Below are 23,209 nucleotides of genomic sequence, written 5' to 3' on the forward strand. Positions count from 1 at the left end.
ATTAAAGGGTTTGAAAAAATGCAAAAGTTTGCCGAATATATTTAGATTTTTTTTTGTCATGGTTAAAATATTTGGAGTAAATATTCAAAATATTGAAAATAACGCCCAATTGGACCAATCGTTTAAATGGTGCGACGTCACGTTTCTTGAGCACGTGACCACCCCGTGACCAATCATCCGGTTTGTTTTTGAGCGGGGGTAGTGGGCGTGGCTTGCGGCACGAGGCAAAAAAGAAACCCGGAAGTCTTGCTGATGCTGTCAGTGGGGAAGCTAAGCTAGGCATCTGTCCACTTCACGTTCATTTGGATTCTGTCTTTTCAGTGCGATTAACCTGAGAAACTCCCACACAAGGTAAATATATTACTGTCTAAAGTAGTGCTGATGTTGATGTCCAGCGTCTGAACATCACGTGTGTACATCTTTAAAGTCTCTCATGATGCCTCGATTATGGTTAGCTAGCCCGTCCTGTTTGCTAGCTTCCTCTCTCCTGTGTTAGGAGGTGAAGCTCGGTGTTATTTACTTGACACAAATGTATACATATGTGTATCATCTCACTGACATTAAAAGTGTCTGATTGTCATTAAAGGAAATGAAAGACGCTGAGATCCAAGCTGTTAGGAAGATCGAGAAGTTCATATAGTGAGACACCAGGACTCTGTGTTAATACAGATGGAGATCATTAGGACTGAGAGATGAGCTGAGTTTGGACCAAACTAATTCCCTTCCCTTCTATAGGTTGCACAAATAGCTATTTATTATATAGTCTGATTATTGCGTTACATTTTCCTCCAGATGTGTCACATTTTCCCTCCAGACTCATTTGAAAACATCTGGGTCAATACTATGGTAGATCATGAAGCTCTGCATGATGTTATCAAACTAAAGTATATGTTTTGAAAAGCGCGTTTTATGGAGTGAATTGTAGGAAATGCAATGTATAAATGGTCAAAATTAATACTATTTACTTTTTTGTTGATGATGTGTGTTGTATATGAAATGGTCAGGGATTTGAGTTGCATGGACAGATGAAGGCACCACCCTAATTGGCACAATATAACAGAGTTCGTGCTGTGAAATGATTTGAGTTTTCACTTTTATTAAACAGACATGATTTCAAACTGGGCAATATCTCGATTTCTAAAGATGTAATAATCATCTACTTTTCTCCGATCTGATTTGTAGGGTGTTTATATAATAAAGCTACACCCTCTTTAGTTTATCCTCAACTCTTCTGTGTGTTTTTGTTGGTATCATCTCAATCCCCCAGACGTGTTAAACACCTTCAATGTATGATTAATATAGTTTTTTTTAGAGGGTGTGTTCTCAATCTGGTTTATAATAAAGAAAGAATCGAGACTTAAAATGATGATGACGTAGTGAACAACAGAGTCCAGACTTGTGGATTGAGGAGGTGCTCAGGAGGATTCATTCGAGTCGTCTTTGTGGGGCGAGTAGTATCAAAAATGTGGAGGTCCGACCAAACAGAGTTCCGTTTAGCAGTTTTCAGAGGTAAACCAGTATCTGTGGTGTAGATTAACGTCTGTCGTGGGTATATTTCGGACTTTTTTTTGAGTTGAAGTTGCTGGTATTGTACGAGACGAGCGGTAGAGTTGAGCGGAGTTGAGTTGAGGTTTGAGTCGAGGAGGCAGCAGCAGTAGCAGCCGCGGAGGAGACGACGAGTCTACACGCACGATCTTATTTCTCGCTCGGAAAATATGTTAAAATCGCTCCAACATTGGTCTCCAACATCTCCGGACTCATGGTGAAGAGAAAGAAGATCTCGTTCATGGCTGAGGAGCTGGAAAATGGGTAACGGTTCTCGCAAAACACTCACTTTAATTAGAGGTCGAATGCGCGAAAGATTTTTTTTTCTCCTTGTCGTTTGTGCAGGGCGCTAAAGTGTACCGTGTTAATGTCGCGCTAAACAAAGCACAACTGAACTTTACCCGAACCAAGCTGTACAACGAACCGAATCGAGACCAAATAGTGTTGTTTGGCCCGAATTTAAAGTGTGTAAAATACCAAATTTTCGACGCGAATGGTCTGGACGGTGAGAGGGGGATTTGAAACAAACAGCGGCGGCCATGTTGAGTTGAGCCGAACGTCGCCTCTTTTCCAACTTCATTACTCTTTTTTGGGCAAACGCAAAAAAAAAAACACCACAAATCCTTTAGTTATTTTTATTTCTTTGTGCATTTTATTAGGATGACAGTGGGCCAGCAGGCCAGTTCGGGACTCGAGGACTCGAACAAATCCATCCGAAACCCTGAAGGAAGCTGCGAGGGAGAGGAGAGCGCCGCGCGGACACCGAGCACTGAGCAGCCGAGCACAAAGAGGGACACCGACCGAACGCCGAGTCCCTGCGCCTCCGCCTCGCCGCCGAACCCGCCCGGAGCGCCGCCGAACCCCGCGGGCCTGTCCTCTCCGCCCGCCGTTCACGACCAGCACCACTTCCTCCGCTCCAGCGTGCGTCCTCCGAGCAAACGGATCCGCAAAGACGGGCCCGCGGTGAACGGACACAGCAGCACGAAGAGCAAAGGTAAATATAAGAAGCTCGGTTTGTGTGTGTCCCAAAAAAACAAAAAGTCTAAAACAAAGAAAATCAACAATATAATTAAGGTTCCTTCAGACCCACGTGAATAAACAGACATTAACTGGGATACGAGTTTATTGTGACAACTGCATCCTCTTTGCATCCCGAGAGAGTCCAGGAAACTGGGATTTAAAGGATTCTGAGGGGGAATAAATAATAAAATCCGAGCCACATTAGATCACAACTTTGCATCTAAATGTTATCTTGAATTTTTTTTAATATGATCTGTGGGACACTTAAAAAACAAACAAACAAACAAAAAAACAGTACTGGAAGTACCTTTTCTGGTCACTGGGATGTTCTTACTGCTGCATCTTTCCTTTTAGAAAATATCCCTGCACCATGAATGCACCATAAAATTGGACCCGGATTTGGAATTTTCTAGTAATCTAGTAATTCTTCTAGAGTAGGTCAGAAGGTGGGTCATTTTTTATGGAATCGGGTGGAGGAACGGTTGTAACACTTTTCTTGGAAGGAAATTGGAAGCGAGTCTGGTGCAGGGTAACGTTTTAACATTAACATCGGAATCACGGTTGAGATTTGGCATTGGAAAAAGTATGCATTTGTGGTCAAATCGCATGGATTTTTTTTTTTAAGCTCCATGGATAAATCCATGGACCGATTTCGTCGGTCGACTGTAGTAGTTTCATTGGCAAACCAGTGATCTTTAATGATCGAGTGATCGGTTGTGTGCGTGGTGTATCGTGTAGTCTGGTGTGTTTTTGGGGGCGTGTGTGTGTGGGGGTGTTGGTGTTGCTGGCGTCTGTCTCTGGGCATGTTGTATTTGGATTGGTGTCGTGAGCAGCAGATCTGGAACACCTCCGAATGACTCCCCACTCGCACTTCCTGACGACCGTGGACAACATACACTCGTACCTTGCGTGATAAAACAGCGTTATTTCTCATGCACGTGAAATTTAGGATGCGCAGCTCTGAAGATATGAATAATTAATAATATGGGACTGATACAGCTGAGTAGCACGAGGTGTGTACTGATGTCTACGCTGACCTGGAGCCGAACGTCTTTAGTTTAAAAAAAAAAACTGCTGAGTGGAGTTTTTTATTATTTAGTGTCATCTAATGAGGTCATGTTTGTGAACCTGTATCATGTATTTGGGTGCGTACTTAACTGTTCTGCCTAAGGCATGTAATGTAAACAGCTTTTTCCAGTTTTAATATTCCTGTGGTCTTCAGTGGAAAAAGCAAAATATGAACATGTTCTCCGTATATATGGAGGAACTGTTTCATTATTTTTAGGCTGTCTCGAGATATTTTGGGATCCACACTATTCCAAGGCCTCTATTTCTTGTATGATGGGACCAACTGGACTTCAACTCGCTATCTATCCATTTACTCACTCACTCTTTCTTTCCTTCTCCTGCCCCAAGGGAGTGATGCCGTTCCTGCTGTGTCTGCATCAGGCCCTGCAGGCTCTGGCGGAAGCGCTACAGCTGGAGGGAGCTCTCGCTCTGCCCCCCGGAGCCAGGGTCCGGTGGAGAAAGATGAAGGAGGGAATCAGAAGCGTGCACGCAGACAGTGGGAGTCGTGGAGCACCGAGGACAAGAACTCATTCTTTGAAGGACTTTATGAGGTAATCTGTTATTGTCCTGAAGGTTGCTAAAGTTCTGAAATGATATGAATTTTTTGGGGTTTTTTTTGGAGCTGCATTATGTTAATACAGCGTTTTAGTGGCGCATTCTATTTTTATTTGATTTTTTTTAAATATTGGATTACAAAATTGAAGTGGTAATTTTTGGAGAAACATCGCAGTATTACGAAGTACGTTTTTGCTGTTTTGCATTAAATAGTTGAAATTTATTCAGTAAGAAAAATCAGACAGACATTGAGGAAATGTGTGACGAATATCGACGTCGGCGCTTATCTTAGTGCTACGGCTTTATTGTCGGAATCTTAAATAAAAAAAATTCACTAAAACGTTAGTCATATAAAACACCCTCACTACTACTGTGACTCCAATTCATGTAGGTACCTTGTGATGCATCCCAGTGTTTATTAATTAAATCTCTGTTTTTGTTCCTTAATAGTTCCTTAATATGTTTAATGCTGTGGAATATCAACGTCAATCTAGTTCTCTTTGTATGCATTATAGGGGCTATAAACACTTCCTTACCAGTCTGTATCTCCTCTAGAGATTAAAAAGGAGGGGCCAAACTAGCTTTCATTATCAGAAATCATAAACTCTTTTTTTTTGGACGATTTCTTGTGACTGAAATCTTACGTTCTGTTACAACAAACTGATACAGGAGACTTTTTTTTTTTTTTTTTTAAACTAAAAACACTAATATGCTAGTTTTACGATTAGACACTTTTCGCTCTAGTAAATTTTTCAAGTCAAGTTTATTTCTATAGTGTTTTCCACAACAGACTTTGTCTCGAAGCAGCTTTAGAGAGTTTAAGAGTTAAGGTAAACGATGTGTATTTACTCCTGATGAGCAGCCTGGGTGACTGTAACAAGGAAAAACTCCCTTAGATGTTATGAGGAAGAAACCTTGAGAGGAACCAGACTCAAAAGGGGAATCCATCCTCATTTGGGTGACATCAAGAGTGTGATCATAAATCATTAAACAATACAGAACACTGTATGAGCACTAAGAACTAATATGAGCACTGGAATGTGTGATTATGAGTAATGTCCTTTCTACAGTATTATACAGTCATTAGAGATAATGGAACCCACCATAATCTTTAAAACCACAAGTAAAATTAAGTAAATTGTCGCCCATGTTATAGCGAACACTTATAGAAGAGCCTTACTAGGTCGTACTAGGTTATTTCAAAGTGCACTTTTCAGAAATAATGCCGCCATCATCAGTATTTTTATAAAGCTGATTGAATCCTTTGATGGTCAAAAGGTGCAACAACAAACCATAAAACTAACAAATCCTATAGCAAAATAACAAGTCAGAAAACAAAATGACAGTTCAGACAATACTGAACGGGTATAGTTTACAAATTCCTTTATGAATAGTTACTCAAGATCAGGGCTGTAAATCTCGATTATGTTAGAAATCAAGAATTCTACCAACTATTCCATCGATTAATAGAGTAGAAGTACCGTTTCTTTACTAATGAGTTAGACTAAATAGACTAAATAATAATACAATACTAAAAAAAAGGAATACTAAATATATTAAAGCTGCAAGCAGCAATGTGCGGGCCCTCGCACCCGGGCTCACCGCCACCCGTTGGCCTGAGGAAAACAGTGAACAGTGGGCGCGCTGCATGTAAGCGAGTAAAGACAGGTGAATTGTGGCACGTTTATTTCAAAGTGCCACACTTCTTGTTGCCAGCAGGTGGCGCTATGACTATAACTAAATATGGAAATGTAGATCTGTTCTGATCGGGTGTCTTATCAATCATGAGAAGTTTGGGGCAGATTGGACATTGTATGTCCGAGTGATTGCCATTTCCTTTTTCATGGCGAATCGTCGAAATTTGTCTGACAACCATGGACACGCCCTTCGATGAAAACTCTAGATCTTTGCAATTTAACATCGCAAAGGCCTTTAGATTATGCGTGCGAAATTTGGTGTTGATCTGAACAAATCTCTAGGAGGAGTTTGTTAAAATACGACATGTGCGAATGGCAAAATCGGCCAAAAATTTGCTCATACAATTAAAAATACCCGACTTCCTGGTGGGTGTCGGATTTTGTACAAAGAGACTTTTTTGTAGGTCTTCGTGTGATACATGTGTTTATCGATTTTCAGACATGTACGTGAAACATAGCTTTATTTCCATTATTTCCTTCTGCAGCATCCTCTGTGTTCAGCTGTCCAGAGTCCTCCAGAGTTTGATAGGTGTTGCGTCAGTAATAATGGTCAGCGGGGGAAACGCAAGGCTCCGTGTGTAGTTAAATGGACTAATCAAAGATTTTTTTTGTGTTCGAATTAATCGAGTTACTCGAGGACTGTCATTTAAAAGTCAATTAGCTTGTATGTAAAATTTAATTTAAACAAAGTTGCATTGACTTGTAAGACTTGTAAGAAAGTGCACAAAGAACTTCACACATGTTCACGAAACAAAATTAGACACAATTTGCTACGTTATTCATATTTTGAGTGAAATAAGTCTTATCCAATCAGCTGGTCCCATTCGCAAACTATACCTTTAAAATTATAATTATTTGCTATTTTGGTTTTATTGTGTTGTATTATTGTGTCCATGTTTTGTTGCTTTGGAGATGAATAACAATACTGAAAACAATGTTTTATTCACCTTCCCTTTGTGTGTTAAATCACTCATTCTTGCAAACTATGACCTCATAGCTGCTTTATTGCTTTAAAGTATTAATAAAATTAATAAAACGTATTAATAAAACGCCCTGAATTATGATGTGATCTGCAATTACAAGTGACAAATGAAAGTTTGCTCCACTTTTCTTTCTTTTTTTCTTTCTTTCTTTCTTTCTTTCTTTCTTTCTTTCTTTCTTTCTTTTTTTTTACCCCGTTTTCTCATATTTCTTGCGCTCTTGATTTCTGTCGCAGCATGGAAAGGACTTTGAAGCCATACAGAACAACATTGCTCTGAAGTATAAGAAAAAAGCCAAACCTGCTAGTATGGTGAAGAACAAGGAGCAGGTTCGTCACTTCTACTATAGAACCTGGCACAAGATCTCCAAGCACATCGATTTCAACAACGGTATGACTACAGTCTCAAACATACACATTTAGCTCCATATGGCTTTTATAAAGTGTAGTGGAACTGTGTGTGGGGGGGGAGGAATCTTCCCCTGCATGTTAAAAGAAATTAAAAGGTAATTATTTTAGATGATCTGTTGTAGCAGAAAAAAATTGAAGGATACAGTGCAGTTTCGATTAGAGATATTTCAGCAACTTTGTTGTGTATAAACGAGACCTTGCTCATGCTGCTTTTCCCCCCGGGTTCCCCTTCCTCAGCGTATTCCCGCGTGCTGAAGAAATCCTCACAGGAGCTCTATGGACTCATATGTTACGCCGAGCTCAGGAAGAAGGTCGGAGGCTGTGAGTACAACCTTCAACTTTTTGTTTTTAATCAGGGTGTACAGAACCATTACCAATAGCCTGTTGTAGTTCCCCAGAGGAGCGTTTCATTTGCAAGCCCATATGACACCCTTTTTTAAAATCAGCAACATGCACTTGTGATGCAAATCCATTTCCAGTGCAAAGCTGTGCTGTAAGAATCCTGCTATAAGACAAGTAAAGCCATGAACAATTATGTACATAACGTATGTATGGAGCCTGGCTGAAAAACGCTTTTATCCTTTTTGACCGACTCATGCATTAATGATATTTGACAAACTAGGTAATTTAAAGTTATGAAAAACTACTTTGACATGTTCCACTTTTTAACAATTCTCCCTTAGCATGAACAACAGCTTAACACACTCTTGGCATCCATGCAGTTAGTTTCTCCAAGCATTCAGCTGACATACTTTGCGGTGCCTCTTGTTAAACTCGCAAGTCTGTATTTCTTTCTCACCTTGCGATCAGTTCAGTTCATCCCAGAGCAGTTCAAAAGGATTCGGGTGCAGTGATTGGGCAGGGCATTCCACGATAGATAACACTGTAGCAGACTCCTTGCTTTTTTTTTTAAATAACGCTTGCGGAACATGGATATAATCTTCGGGTCATTGCGTTGTATAGTGAGATTGGTTCCAATTAGCTTCAGTGCAGACGAAACAACACCCTCGCCCTAATCTTTACTTTAATGTTTTACTGCGGCCAACTGCAAACAATTCTGATTGATTGCATGGAGTAACGGAATGGCCGCCATTTTGGTTCATTATTCCTTTCAGCATTTAACCTACATGTATATGTATATACGAGTTAGCATGATCTCAACCGAAACTTCGGAGGTGGAACGTGGCAAAACTGTTCGCATTTCGTTTCATTTATTTGCATTGTTTTTGATTAAATGTAAAACCCGTTCAAATTTGTTGCTTATAAACAATTTGATGTCTCTCCAAAATGATAAAAGATGAGGTGTTTTCAGACCTCGGCACTATATATAAAACCAAATATTGTTATATTGCGGCAGTAATTAAACGGTCGTTTGTTTACGTGTTAAGTTCATAAAATCTGTTAAACAGTAAATGAAATGACTCGGAGCAACGAGCGGTTCATTTGGTTATGGGTGCCTGTGTTTAGCTGAGGAAGTCTGCCATGCAAATATGTCCAAATTTGAGTTTCTGTTCATTTCTTGTTGAAATATTTTGGAGAAACGAGTAGACAATATGATCTTCGACTTCGTCCTGTGAACAGTCCCAATTTTCAGTTGCAATTTATCAATACTTTGTCAACGGGGACACTTGTAGCAGATTCTTCCCTTTTCTTGTTTATTTATTTTTTTCAGTGATGGATGACAAGAATGTGGCCAAACTGAACGAACTCATCATGCAAGGGTAAGTGGGTTTTTATTTTTTCTTCTGAATAATACAAATTATTGCTTAGTTTTAGTTGTGTTGGAGATGACAATGTTGAATTCAGGTGTGTGTGTGTGTGTGTGTGTGTGGTTTTAGGGCCACCACGGTTCGCTCTAAAGGCAGGAACCTGAGGATCAAAGCCCCCATGTGTCGTGCACTGAAGAAACTATGCGACCCAGATGGTGTGTATATTGTAATCGAGAAATGAGAGCAGTGTGTGCAAGTGTGTATTCAGCTGGGAAATTAGAGAGAAACAGTTCTGAATTAGAGGTCTAGAAAATCGTGTGTAGAACTTGGTAGCTAGGCAGCGGATTATTGGAGAACCTATATAATTAGGGGTCTTCCATGGTTGGAGTTTATGTGATTGGACGGTTGGAAGAAATGCTGATTGAGAATTGTTTTGTACTTTATTCCTCTTCTCTCATTCTGCTTTATCTTCTAGGTGTGAGTGACGAGGAGGACCAGAAGCCAGTTCGGTTGCCATTGAAGGTTGCTGTGGAGCTGCAGCCACGTACTAACTACTCATGGGCTCGTGTTCAGAGTCTAGCCCATAATCCTCGTCTAAGGTAAGTGTTGCCTGCCACACACACACGGATCACTCCTACTCCAGGAATCGTTTCAACCCTGAACGGTACACGGATTCATACCGAAACGTTTCAGTTTGCATATAGAGGGAATGAATGAAGGATGGAAGGAGTGAATTCATTTATGAATAAAATGAATAAATACAATTTAATTTATAAAAAAAAAAACAATCTTGTTTATTTCTAAATAATTTTTAAAATATTCTAAAATATTTCTAAAAGCTGAAATAAGTAAAAAAAAATCTGTAGTAAATTCAATATGAAATGTAAAGATACACATATACACGTGAGCACTTAAAACCAGAGGTTCGTACCAAATTATGCATTTTGTGTATCATTCCATCTTTACATTATAGTCAATTATAAATATTCCATCCCTCACTTTTGAGTTAATGAGACGAAAAATTACATGCGAATCAAGCTACTTTATTTATTTATTGTTTTTACCCACATAATATCTGTGAAATTTTCTGGACTGTGAAGGACTCATTTGTCATGCATCTGACGTATGTTAGACACATTGCTTCCACAAATTGAACAGAATCACTGCTTAGTTAACAGTTTCTGTACATGATGTCTTGCTCTCTTTCTGTTGAATGGGTAACGATGTATTAAACGTTTTGTTTTAGGATGGTCGTGGAGTTGCACAGGAAAGTGTCTAACCTTATCGAGTTCCTGAAGCAAAAATGGGCCGTCCAGGACCAGCGAATTGCATCCTTTTTACACAAACTGCAGAAGTGGTGTATTTAAAAAAAAATATTTTAAGATGTGTTTTTGAAAGAGTTTGCGTATATGTATGTCTATGTTTATCTAAGTATTTGTATAAATGTTTGAAAACATTGCCTAGATTTATCAGCCAGTCTAGACATGTATTATCTAATTTGAATTATTTTACCTATATATATATATATATATATATATATATATATATATATATATATATATATATATATATATATATATATATATATATATATATATATATAATATATAAATTATATTTTTATTCAAAGACCTCCAAGTCTCAAGACTGCAAAGGCAGCTCATTATGGGCTTTTTATCTAATTCTTTCCAATTTTCCAACATATATTTTTATTTAAGCCTTTTGCTTTTGTTATACTTAAATCTGTAGTGTTTACTTGGAAGAGTGAGAGTGTGAGTGGATCAGCTGTATGTTCCTATGTAAAGTTTTCACAAAACTTGTGGGATCGTTCTGAGGTAAATTGTTGACCACAATGTTAATAAGGCAGTTGTGAGTCATTGTAAGACCAGTGAGCAACATGTCATGGAAAATGTCCTCACAGGTAATTTCATAAAACGGATAGAGCCGGTTTTCTCTGTTTGCCTGGTTTATCTGACAGATTGCGCAACACCTCTAATCACGTTTTCGATCCTTAACTGTAATGTCTTTTAGCTTAAAAGTCTAGCAGAACGAGAGACTCTAGAAGGTGTGGTCCTGCCCGGTGAGTCAGAAGAACTGTTTCTGTATCCAGCAGAAAGCAGCACAGTTTCCGTGTTACCTGAAGTAGCACGGGTCGTTCACTCCAAAGCCTCCTGCACTGTGCACTGGCAGGAGACAGGGCGTGGTCGACCGGGTGTTAGAGACCTGCCAACAGCCCAGATTCTTGGGATTCAGCCCGTCCGAGGGATGGGAAAACCAGGCAAAAGTGCCTCTGGAGGTGGAGACGTGAAAAGAGCCGATGGACAAGTACCTGAGAGTTCAGAAAGCAGTAACTGCGCTCTCGGGGCAGACAGCACTTTAAACACGGCCCCTAACACTACCACTCCTTCCGTCACTCCAACGTCTACAAGTCTGACTCCATTCCCTGGACAGGAAGGCAGTGGGACTGGTACAGCTGATTCTTTGGGAGCATCGCAGTCCCACACGTGTTCTAGTGGAGCGAGTAAAGACTCTGTCGGTCCAGTAGAACCCCCACCACCTGACAATAGCACAGAGACTCCTCTAGGAGGTGGGGCCTCTGCAGATGGAGCCCCTCTTCCTCCTCCTCCTCCTGAGCCTTCTGTCCGTGTTGAAGATGCAGCTACAACTGGTCGCTCGCCGCAGCAGATCCGTGAGGAGGGCTGGAGCTCCCAGGGCTCAGAAAATGTCACTCTAGCTGAACTCTACCTCATGATGGGCAAGCCTGGAAAGCTGCAGCTGGAGTATGATTGGCAGCCCAAGACTCGCTCTTCAGCCCTTCCCACCACTCGCAACATGTTTCGGTGCCTCCTAAGACTCGTCTCCTCAGAGGTCAACCCCAAACCAGTGAGTAACCATGGATTGAAGCATTCAAATGACTGTTGTTGTGAAGATCACGGATCATAAGATGTATAATTTTCGCTTTCTTGCCTTTTTTTTGGTTCTTGCTATCACCATTTCAGGTTTCAGACATGTGTTCAGTAGGGACGTCGCCTATCAAGCTGGCTCAGGAGGAACAGTCTCTGACTCCTCCAGGCAAAACTCAGTCTTTGGGAACTCGCAGCCCCAGCTCTGGGCGACAGCCATACACAGCACGCGCCAAGACACTGCCTAATGCAGCCGGCACAGGTACTAGATATAAACACGAATGTCAAGGTTTTCTGTCACCTGGGGCATTTTGGACATTTCATCATACTTTGTATTTAAATGTCAGTAAATATATTTAGTACAAACTCCCTTTCTCAGATAATTTGCAAACCCGTCGAAGTATTTTGGAATGTAGACCAGGATGCAGTTAGGCTCATCCGTGCTCTAATTTAGTTTTTTTGTGTCTCCGCAGGCGGCCGGAATCTGCCACGTTCTCTGTTGGTTTCTGGCAGCGACGGTGATGGGGGCGTGTTTGCTGTTCCAACGACGCTGCCACCTAACAGCTCCCGCCACTTACGGATGTTTTCACCCAACAAGGAGGCGGAGTTGGCTTTCCGTCAGCAGCTGGACTCGATCAGTGTAAGTGGTCACTTGTTCAGAAAAACCTTTTTTGACATCAATAGTGAGATGATGGTGGACATTCATACACACCAGGCCTCCAAAATACTCCAAGTGCCTTCAATTTATATGGTTGGGTGTAATGCTGTCATGTAAACAGCATGATGAACATATTTCCCTAAGGGGCTGCGGCTATAAAATACTTCTAGCAAGGGATCCTATTAAAAATGCTGAGGGCAATTACATCACCCGCTCTAGAGATTTATGCTGTACCAATTGTGTTCATCAAGTTGCCTTGCTTTCATTTAATATCGTCTTGTTTTGGGAGGAAAGAAACTCCTCGCCCATGTTATATATTATTCTGCTAAACATGATTTATTATACTGCTTTTACAAATTCTCTAAAAACTGAATGCTTTAACTATTCAGCAAGAAACATGGCAGGTGTGTGTGTGTGTGTGTGTGTGTGTGTGTGTAATAAATAAATATATATAATGAGAGAGAGAGAGAGAGAGAGAGAGAGAGAGAGAGAGATATCTCTAACACACACACAGTGGTGATCAAAATTAGAGAACAATTTATAAACAATTGAACAATTCTGAAATAATGTCATCTTCACTGTTTAACAGTTGGAGTTTTTGTCCTGTCTATACCATGCTACCAGAACACCTTTTCCACAAAATAACTAAGGCATTTAAAAAAAAAAACATTATTTTGCAGAAAACACACTGATTAAAATTAGAGAACAACAATGACTGTAGCATGGAAAAAGATTACAACAAAATTTTCTGAAGGTTACAACAGTCAGCAATTAGTAGGAAGTGTACAGGCCTCTGGTCTGAATGACTTCAGCACATCGGCGGCCACAGGACAGCACTAGTCTCTCACACTGCTCTGGTGTGATTTTGGTCTACTCTTTTGGTCCTCCACAGTTTGGTAACTGTAGTGGGTTTCTTGGCCATAACTTTGTCACCAAGGATTTTCCAGAGGTTCTCTATTGGGTTGAGATCAGGACTCTGGGCAGGCCATGTCATTATTTCAATGTTTTCAGTTTCAAGAAACTGCTTAACCCGTTTTGCTGTGTGACATGGAGCGTTGTCCTGCATGAACACTGCGGGCTGATTGGGTGATGAATGCAGAGAAGGAACCATATGTTGTTGAAGAAGGTTCTGATAAACATTTGCATTCACCCTGCCATGTAGCTGTATGAGAGGCCCAACTCCTGCTGCAGAAAACATGCCCCAAACCATGACACTTCCTCCTCCACTTTTCACTGACAATATTACACACTTTGGGTTCAGTCTTTCTCCAGTTTGTCACCGAACATAATGTTTCCTATCGGACCCAAATAAATTAAACTTGCTTTCATCACTGAAGTGAACTTTGGACCAGTTCTCCTCTGTCCACACAACATGCTTAGTCTAGCCTTTTGATTCTTTCTGCTAATGAGAGGTTTGGTCACTGCAGAGTGGGCTTTCAGTCCAAATGCTCTTAAACGTCGAGACACTGTATGACGAGACAGATCCTTACCCTGTTCAGCGCTGAACTGGTGAGCAATTCCAGCTGCAGTGTGGAAACGATTGCCCATTGAGATCCTCCACAGTATCCTGTCCTCTCTTGTATTTGTCTTCCGTGGATGACCAGCCTTCTTGGCGGACTTGAATGAGTTTGTGATGTTGTAAAGATACGATATTCTTGAAATCACAGATTTGGAACGACCAACTTGTCTTGCTATGGCCGATAGGGTCACCCTTTTTCGCCTTCATCTGGACATCCTGCTGCCGGAGGCTTTCAGTCACTTTAGAACGGCCCACCATCTTGCAGAGTCAGTGAAACTGGAAGTTGGGCTGCCAGTTAAATAGGGGTTTATAGATAATCAAGGAAATTAGCACCAGGTGCCAGATTAACACCAATAACTGGGAGGTATCTGAAAGTGTTCTCTAATTTTGATCAGTGTGTTTTCTGCAAAATATTTTTTTTTTTTTTTAATGCCTTAGTTAATTTGTGGAAAAGGTGTTCTGGTAGCATGGTATAGACAGGACAAAAACTCCTTCAACTGTTGAGCAGTGAAGATGACATTATTTCAGAATTGTTCAATTGTTTATAAATTGTTCTCTAATTTTGATCGCCAGTGTATATGTATATATATGTATGTGTATACCTACACACAAACAAAATATATCGACTCATACAAAATCATTAGAAGCATTTGAGTTATTTTTGCTTTACTAACAATACTATTTTCTCTTTCAGTCAGATATTTTCCACAAGCCAAGAAAAATGGGAAGGGGTCGTTCACTCAGGAAGCCACTTGTTGTGCAGGTATAGCAGCCAAAGCCTACAACCTGAAAACATTCCTAATTGTGGTGACTTTATTAAATCGGAATTACTTGTAGCCAGAATAAATTTTAGTTTTCTGTTTCTTCCCTGTAGAGAACGTTGTTGCCCCGAACAACAGGAGATTCATCCCAACACGTGTGCTCCTTCTCAATTCTCCCCAGCTCTTCAGCTACTGGTAATCTACCACTTCACTAAATCAGCTGTCTATACATATATACAGGGTTTCTGCGGAGTCTTAAAGTCTAAAATCTAAATTTTAGCCCTTCTTTCTTTCGCTAGTCGAAATATAATTCCCTGTTTTACGATTATAAATGAGACCAACATGCAACAGCCAATCAGCTTTCTGTTATTGGCACAAATCTCTCTTGGATCCTACCATAGGCGTAAAACGGATTTTATTTTTCAGCTTTGTTCTGCAAGTGCAAGTTTAGCGTTTTTTCATCTTTAAAAAAAATCAATTAGTTCTTGCTTAATCTCCAGTTGCTAACAACGCATTTGTGTTTTTGATGTTTTGATAGAGGTCTTAAATGTAATTCTTAATCGTCTTGAAAAGGTCATAAAAAAAGTCTTAAATTTGACTTGGTAAAACCTGCAACAACTCTGAATTTAACCCCTTTAACAAGAACATAATTTTCATATTGAATTAGTTTTGAAATCATGTAGAAAAAATGTAATTGCCGTTTTTGTTTTTCCTTTTATTTATTTTCTTCCAGGCACAGGTTCTTTTCGGCCTATCCAAAGCCGGCTTTCATCATCCCGACCCCTTGCACTCAAAGCCGCTTCCACTACAATAACTACCGCCTCTTCCAATCAGTTATCCAGTAAGTTTAGTGTAAAAGAGAATTTAGAAGTTGGCTCTTGATTTCTTTTTCTTTTTTTCTTATCTTTTCTTCAAGTAACAAAACTGTTGCAAAGATTTTGGCAGTGAATAATTTGTAGTTTGTACTTCAGGTGCAATTGACCTGGCAGCAAAGTCTGCAGGCATTATCCCAGGAAGCCCATGTCGAGAAGTGGAGCCCTCCACTCTGGAGACCCCGCCTCTTGAATCAAGCCTTTTACCACCTGAGGCTGCCACACAACCAGCACCTTCTGAGCCTGAACCTGAACCTGAACCTGAACCTGAGGCTGAGGCTGAGGCTGAGCCCAATCCTGAGCTGCTGCAGCAGGATGCAGAGGTGCATATTTTATATTCATTTAGACCTATATATATATATATATATATATATATATATATATATAGATAGATAGATAACACTACTGATACAATGTTTTAAAAACACCACCATTTTTCCAGTTTTTATTGGAATGTATGCAGTTAGAGTCCAGTGGATAACCTGGAATGGTAAAACGATAAGTGGTAAACTGACAGAGGCGGGGAAAAAAACTTTAGGTTACCCAACACTAGTAGTGCAACGGATCACAAAACCCACGGTTCAGATCACGTTATGGTTTTTGAGTCACGGATCAGATCATTTTTCCAATCAGCGAAACAAGATTGGCTTTCCATTTATTACAGGAAACGTTACAGACAGGAAATGCTTCCTTTTCAAGTTCCTCTGCTCTTCCACTATCCATTGCTGTTGACTGTTTAACATGTCACGTTCACCTGAGCAAGAGTACTTTGTGTAGTTACGAAATGATCTAAAAAGTGATATCAGCAGGGAAAAAACTGTCTTTCGGTACACAAATTAAGATTAATCCGCAAGTAGAAGAAAAAAAAAACCGAGCAATTACTCCACGGGTCACACGCTGTCCTTTACCTTTAAGTCTCCTAAGCAATATTTAGACATTATTGTACTTGCAGGAAGTCATTTATTTCTTACATATTGGTAAGAAAAAGACCTTCAACAAAGGAAGACAAATAGACTATTGAAAGTGTTCATCTTTCCTGTAGAGAAATATAAAATAAAATAAATTAAAAAGCCAAGGTGTCAGCGATGTACAGTTTCCTACACCATTGGAGGGTACATGGAATTTGGAGGAAATTCTGATGCAACCAGGACCACAACAGATTGAGCAGTCAAGGTTCTGAAAGTCCATAGCTTGCATGGTGGGAGGCTCACGGGACATCATTTTCAAGCACAGCTTAACACTGAAGAGAAGACTTGAGCTGCAGGTATGACTGGTCAAGTCGCAGTTAGAAATCCGATAAGAAAAAGAGGCTTTCCCAAGCCATGAAGCGCTGCCAGTGGACTACTGAAGACTGGAAGAATGTCTTCTAGGCCAATGAATCAAAATGTGAAATCTTCGTTTAATTAATTAGGGCTTTTGTACACCAAGTAGGTGAACGGATGGTTCCTTTGCGTGTGACAATTCCAACATGGAGGATTAAGCATTAAAGGGCTGGAGTTTTTTAATGCTGGATCCAGTGTTTGCACAGAGTGAGTGACACCTTGAACTACCACTACTATTTTCCTACAAGACGATAACTCAAAAACAACCTTAAGGCTACCTTAGAACAACAGCCAACAATAGTCTACAGACTTACCCTATCGAGCTGGATGGGGATAAACTGTCAAAATGGTGAAAGCAAGCAACTTACCATATCCTAATGACATTTGATTTTCATAGAAAGGAGGCTGTGTGTGTGTGTGTGTGTGTGTGTGTGTGTGTGTGTGTGTGTGTGTGTGTGTGTGTGTGTGTGTGTGTGTGTGTGTGTGTGTGTGTGTTAAACTAGCTAATAAATTTGCTAAATAATTCACTACGTAAATAATTTATGCATGATGCTTTGATTATTTTCTAAGCCAGCCTGTTTTTTTCCCCTTCCATTTCACTGCTTTATTAGGGTTCTTTGCAGAACGGGGTCCCTCCACCATCTCCAGGGGGTGGAGATTCCCTATTGGCACCTCCTAGTGTTGCTTCTCTGTTGGACATCTCACTCCCTGGCCCTCCAGACGAATCCCTTCCTGCTGGAGAACCTCACACTCACATCAGTGACTCCATTATCGAGCTTGCCATCAGCTCTGCACATTATGGTAGGTTTGGGTGAATCTGCTGCTGGTTCTGAATGAAGACATTGCTCGTTTCCATGTTTCACTCCAGTGGGCAGTACACAAGTATTATAATTAAACAGCTAAACATGTAATGAGAGAAAGTAGTTGTCATCAATGTTTCAAAATAAAAATTAGGATATGGTGGGATTTTTATTTTATTTTTTTTTTCTTTCTCTGTAAGTGGACAATGTTTATATATAGGGGTGTAACAGTAACATATTAAATGGCGGGCCGTACATTTGTTTAGTCTCCGCCTCACACAGCCTTTTTTTTTTTTTTATTATAATTAAACATGAAAATATCCACAACAATGCCAGGGGTATAAAAAAGAAACTAGAGCTAGCGCAGTGTCACTGTGGCTCTTCACTCCGAACTCGTAATAAGATCTTGTTTTGCGCATGCATGAAAACGCTAAAGAATCCATAGCGCTGGTGTTGGCCACTAACCAGGAAGTAGCGCTATGGATTCTTTAGCATTTTATGTCCAGCTTCAAGAATTTTTCTTAAAAGAAGAAAAACCTGACAATTCCACATTTCGAGAGAGTGAATGAATGAAGGATAGGAGGAATGCAGTATTTGAAATATTTGAACACCCTGCTATTTTGCAAGTTCTTCCACTTAGAAATCATGGAGGGGTCTGAAATTGTCATCGTAGGTGCATGTCCACTGTGAGAGACATAATCTAAAAAAAAAAAATCCAGAAATCACAATATATGATTTTTTTACTATTTATTTGTATGATACAGCTGCAAATAAGTATTTGAACACCTGTCTATCAGCTAGAATTCTGACCCTCAAAGACCTGTTAGTCTGCCTTTAAAATGTCCACCTCCACTACATTTATTATCCTAAATTAGATGCACCTGTTTGAGGTCGTTAGCTGCATAAAGACACCTGTCCACCCCATACAATCAGTAAGAATCCAACTACTAACATGGCCAAGACCAAAGAGCTGTCCAAAGACACTAGAGACAAAATTGTACACCTCCACAAGGCTGGAAAGGGCTACGGGGAAATTGCCAAGCAGCTTGGTGAAAAAAGGTCCACTGTTGGAGCAATCATTAGAAAATGGAAGAAGCTAAACATGACTGTCAATCTCCCTCGGACTGGGGCTCCATGCAAGATCTCACCTCGTGGGGTCTCAATGATCCTAAGGAAGGTGAGAAATCAGCCCAGACCTACACGGGAGGAGCTGGTCAATGACCTGAAAAGAGCTGGGACCACCGTTTCCAAGGTTACTGTTGGTAATACACGAAGACATCATGGCTTGAAATCATGCATGGCACGGAAGGTTCCCCTGCTTAAACCAGCACATGTCCAGGCACGTCTTCATTTTGCCAATGACCATTTGGATGATCCAGAGGAGTCATGGGAGAAAGTCATGTGGTCAAATGAGACCAAAATAGAACTTTTGGGTCATAATTCCACTAAACCTGTTTGGAGGAAGAAGAATGATGAGTACCATCCCAAGAACACCATCCCTACTGTGAAGCATGGGGGTGGTAGCATCATGCTTTGGGGGTGTTTTTCTGCACATGGGACAGGGCGACTGCACTGTATTAAGGAGAGGATAACCGGGGCCATTTATTGCGAGATTTTGAGGAACAACCTCCTTCCCTCAGTTAGAGCATTGAAGATGGGTCGAGGCTGGGTCTTCCAACATGACAATGACCCGAAGCACACAGCCAGGATAACCAAGGAGTGGCTCTGTAAGAAGCATATCAAGGTTCTTGCGTGGCCTAGCCAGTCTAAACCCAATAGAGAATCTTTGGAGGGAGCTCAAACTCCGTGTTTCTCAGCGACAGGCCAGAAACCTGACTGATCTAGAGAAGATCTGTGTGGAGGAGTGGGCCAAAATCCCTCCTGCAGTGTGTGCAAACCTGGTGAAAAACTACAGGAAACGTTTGACCTCTGTAATTGCAAACAAAGGCTACTGTACCAAATATTAACATTGACTTTCTCAGGTGTTCAAATACTTATTTGCAGCTGTATCATACAAATAAATAGTTCAAAAAATCATACATTGTGATTTCTGGATATTTTTTTATTTTTTTTTAAGATTATGTCTCTCACAGTGGACATGCACCTACGATGACAATTTCAGACCCCTTCATGATTTCTAATATATATATATATATACTATTTATTACATTTTTTTTTAACTGGTCTCTCTCTCTCTCTCTCTCTCTCTCTCTCTCTCTCTCTCTCTCTCTCTCTGTCTCTACTTTTTTGTGCACTCCATCATTCTTTCTTCCTTAGGTGAAGGATCATCTCTTTCTCCTCTCAAGCTCAATGGGAGTGACCGGTCTAAACTTGTCCCCTCCCTCCCAGACAGTCCCAGCCACAGCTGGATGCCATCTCCTATGCACGACCCCCAGTGGTACCCCAGTGACTCTAGTGACTCAACTCTAGGATGCCTGCTCTGTGAGTGTCTTAACCACCAAACTAATAATCATAAAACAGCAAGGGCACTTGTGCTGCAAACTGAATCTCTACAATTACATGGACTGATGAACTAATCTGACTTCTGCCTCTGTTTCCTCTGTGCAGCGAGTTTGGCGTCACCAGATAAAACCCGGAGAACTGCCCACCACCCCGCAGGGTCCTCTAGTGGTACAGCCTTACTTGGGCCGAGTTTGCTTGACAGTAACTCTCATGATTCTTTTCAGGCGCGTGGCCTTCCTGATGCTGTTGAGGTACTAACCATTTACTTTACATGCTCACCCTCAGTCTTCTTCTGATGTGTCACTTCAGTGTTAACGTGTAGTATGGAATTAGCAAAGGTTTGGGATGTTTCAGCCCCCTTTATAATATCACAGCCTGGGATTAAAATGCAATTTATTGAAGCTCTGCCTGATTTGATGGAGACCATCAGTGAACATTAGTTTTAAAGTACTGCCACAGATTGATAATTAGCTAAAGGTCTTGGCTTTAACCGGGTCACTGGTTTTGGATCGGTCCAGTGTCGCTTTGGCAATATGTCTAGTGTCATTGTTGGGTTGAAAAGGGAACCTCCATCCTAGTTTGAAATTTTTCGCAGATACGAACAGAATTGCCCTGATGATCCCACCACCGTGATGTTTTTAGTATTATGAGCAGGTTTCCTTCAAATATAGCACTTTTTTGCATGTTGACTGAGTCTCAGATGGATTGCCACAGCTTGTGGAGTGTCTGAGCTGCTGCTGCCCTTTGAGATTCGAATCTGTGACATATCTCTCTGTCTAAAATACAAATAAAGCTCCTTTGGAGTTCCCTTTGTCTCCTTTATTGCTTTTCTAACTAATGCCCTACTCTCCAATTTTCTCCTGGAGGCAGAGCTGCTTAGCCATTTTACTTTGTCATTTATTTATATATTTATTTTAATCTGATGACACCTGGATGCAATAGAAATAATTAGAATGTTTCACACCAGTGAGGTTTATTTTATCTTGGTTATTACCACTATATGTATTTTTTTTTCTCCCTTTATTTCAAGATGATGGTGAGGATCTGGACATTCCAGAAAACATTTCACTGTAGAATTTGCTGAAGTTAAAGAGTGAATACTGTGCATTGCTTTCAAATGTGAGATCGCAACATTTTGAATGACCGATGATGTTCAAAATGTGTCCATAAATGGTTGCAGAAGTGCACTGATAGCGAAGGTTGAAACGTTCTATTAAATGACATTAGATTAAATATATAGTCCATATACACTTTATGATGTACGAATAGTCTTGTCAGAGCTGATACCTGAGACCAGGGGGTGTCCAGTCTTTTCCATAAAGGGCCGGTGCGGGTTCAGGTTTTCATTCCAATCAAGCAAGTCGACACCAAATTCTACTTTTTAAATCGAATGATTTTCCTTTTAAATGACTATCAGGTGTGGCCCTTAAATAGGATGAATAAAAACCTGCAGCCACACCGGCCCTATGTGCAAAAGATTGGACACCCCTGCCTAGAACTGTTATTTGCTTCAGGACAATAATAAATGTTTTGTAATGTTTTTATTGTAAATGGAAAATTACTTATGCCAACTGTGCTTACAAGTATAAGGCTGACTGACAGACTGACTGAACTGCATCTAAATATAGTAATGGATTCATTCTAAATCCTCTTCATGCTTCCTGGTTATCCAGGTGGATAATCAGCTGGCCTGCATGATGAGCGAAAACAGCGTCGACTACATCGCCCGCTTCAACGACCTCGCCCAAGAGCTGTCAGTCTCCGAGACGAGTCTCCCTCCTCCATGAACCCAAGGTGGAAGTATGAAGAGAAGACGAGGATCAGCAAGAGAGCTCCAGTCACTAGGAGAGAATTCTGCGATTCACTCTGTCTGATGTGCAATAAAGACTGTCGTGATCCGTGATAATCAGGATCATGCGTGTGCATGTGTATGGGTGCGGGTGCCTGCCCGTTATTTTGTGGCGTGCGTTTTCTCGAGCCACATCTGGGCCACTTTTTAAACTAATTTGTTTACAAAGCAACCTCATGTATAGAAATTTGCCATATCAGAACAAATATCGCTTCCTGTCATTCTGTTCACTTCCTTTTGTCCGTACCATGCGAGAGCGAGCCAAGGCTGCTGCTCAGCCGTTTTTGTCTTTGTGACATTGTTACATCGTTGATTGATTATGGACAGATCCAGAATATTCTTCTGAAAAAAGCCATAGGACCGTGTACATAGTACACAACATCCATGTACAGTCTATCTTTATAATCTGATCAGCTTTGCCAAATTAAATTTAAGTTTCATAACACACTGCTGGAAGACCCCCTCCCCCCCCCCCCCCCAATCCAACCCCTAATCATGAGAAATATTAGAACTAATTGGAAATTCTTGCAACACTAACAAAATGCTAAGCAAGAATAAACTTAGCTATATTAGAAAATGTATGTTAATCTATTACTTCGAGACTCCCAAAATTTTGTAATAAAGTAAATGATTTCCTTACGGTTTGCTGTTTGACATTCAACACTACCTTTTTTATTGAATGCAGTTTTTATAGAGGCTGGTGATTTAGATTGTCGTGACCCTTCTGTTGGTGATGGAAATGAATGTTTTTATTGTAAATAGACCATAACGAATTTAATGCATTGACTGTGCTTTTATAACAAACTGTAAATTATTTGAATTATTTATTTAATTTACATGTTGCAATTGTTTTGTTTTGTTTTTTTAAATTCATTCAAAACCCATCAATGAGCTTGTTTTCAAAACATTTATGTATTTGTACAAAAAGGGTTTTATGCCACCATGTAAATATAAATTTCCCACAAAGCTGTATTTTTGGATTTCGCTTGTTTTCTTTGACCTAATTTATTGGGTTTTTTTAACATTTTTATTAAGGATAATATAGACAGACACAATTAATCATTTTTGAGTAAATACT

At 40.3% G+C, this 23,209-nt stretch overlaps 1 protein-coding gene and 1 long non-coding RNA gene across 3 annotated transcripts; one reads left to right on the forward strand and one right to left on the reverse strand.

The window, feature by feature from the left end:
- Positions 1-203: 203 nt before the first annotated feature.
- On the forward strand, positions 204-23,103 carry cramp1 (cramped chromatin regulator homolog 1). Of its 2 annotated transcripts, none has more exons than XM_083567321.1 (20): positions 204-351; positions 2,205-2,539; positions 3,982-4,184; positions 7,102-7,255; positions 7,513-7,596; positions 8,948-8,996; positions 9,114-9,199; positions 9,460-9,583; positions 10,231-10,312; positions 11,016-11,867; positions 11,984-12,149; positions 12,361-12,527; positions 14,759-14,827; positions 14,939-15,020; positions 15,559-15,666; positions 15,797-16,020; positions 17,631-17,820; positions 20,097-20,261; positions 20,388-20,533; positions 21,956-23,103. In XM_083567321.1, exons 2-20 carry the CDS (start codon positions 2,206-2,208, stop codon positions 22,067-22,069), a joined length of 3,399 nt encoding a protein of 1,132 aa, XP_083423447.1. In that variant the 5' UTR covers positions 204-351; position 2,205; the 3' UTR covers positions 22,070-23,103. The 2 variants fall into 2 exon arrangements, with proteins under 2 accessions (XP_083423447.1, XP_083423446.1); XM_083567320.1 differs by lacking the exon at positions 204-351 and adding an exon at positions 1,208-1,809.
- On the reverse strand, positions 7,639-8,938 carry LOC310740588. The gene is made up of 2 exons (XR_014537682.1): positions 8,281-8,938; positions 7,639-8,026 (listed from the first exon to the last, which is right to left on the reverse strand). It is a non-coding gene; the product is annotated as an uncharacterized lncRNA (long non-coding RNA).
- Positions 23,104-23,209: the final 106 nt, after the last annotated feature.

This window comes from Silurus aristotelis (assembly GCF_946808225.1).
Source record: "Silurus aristotelis genome assembly, chromosome: 17".
Lineage (NCBI taxonomy): Eukaryota > Metazoa > Chordata > Actinopteri > Siluriformes > Siluridae > Silurus > Silurus aristotelis.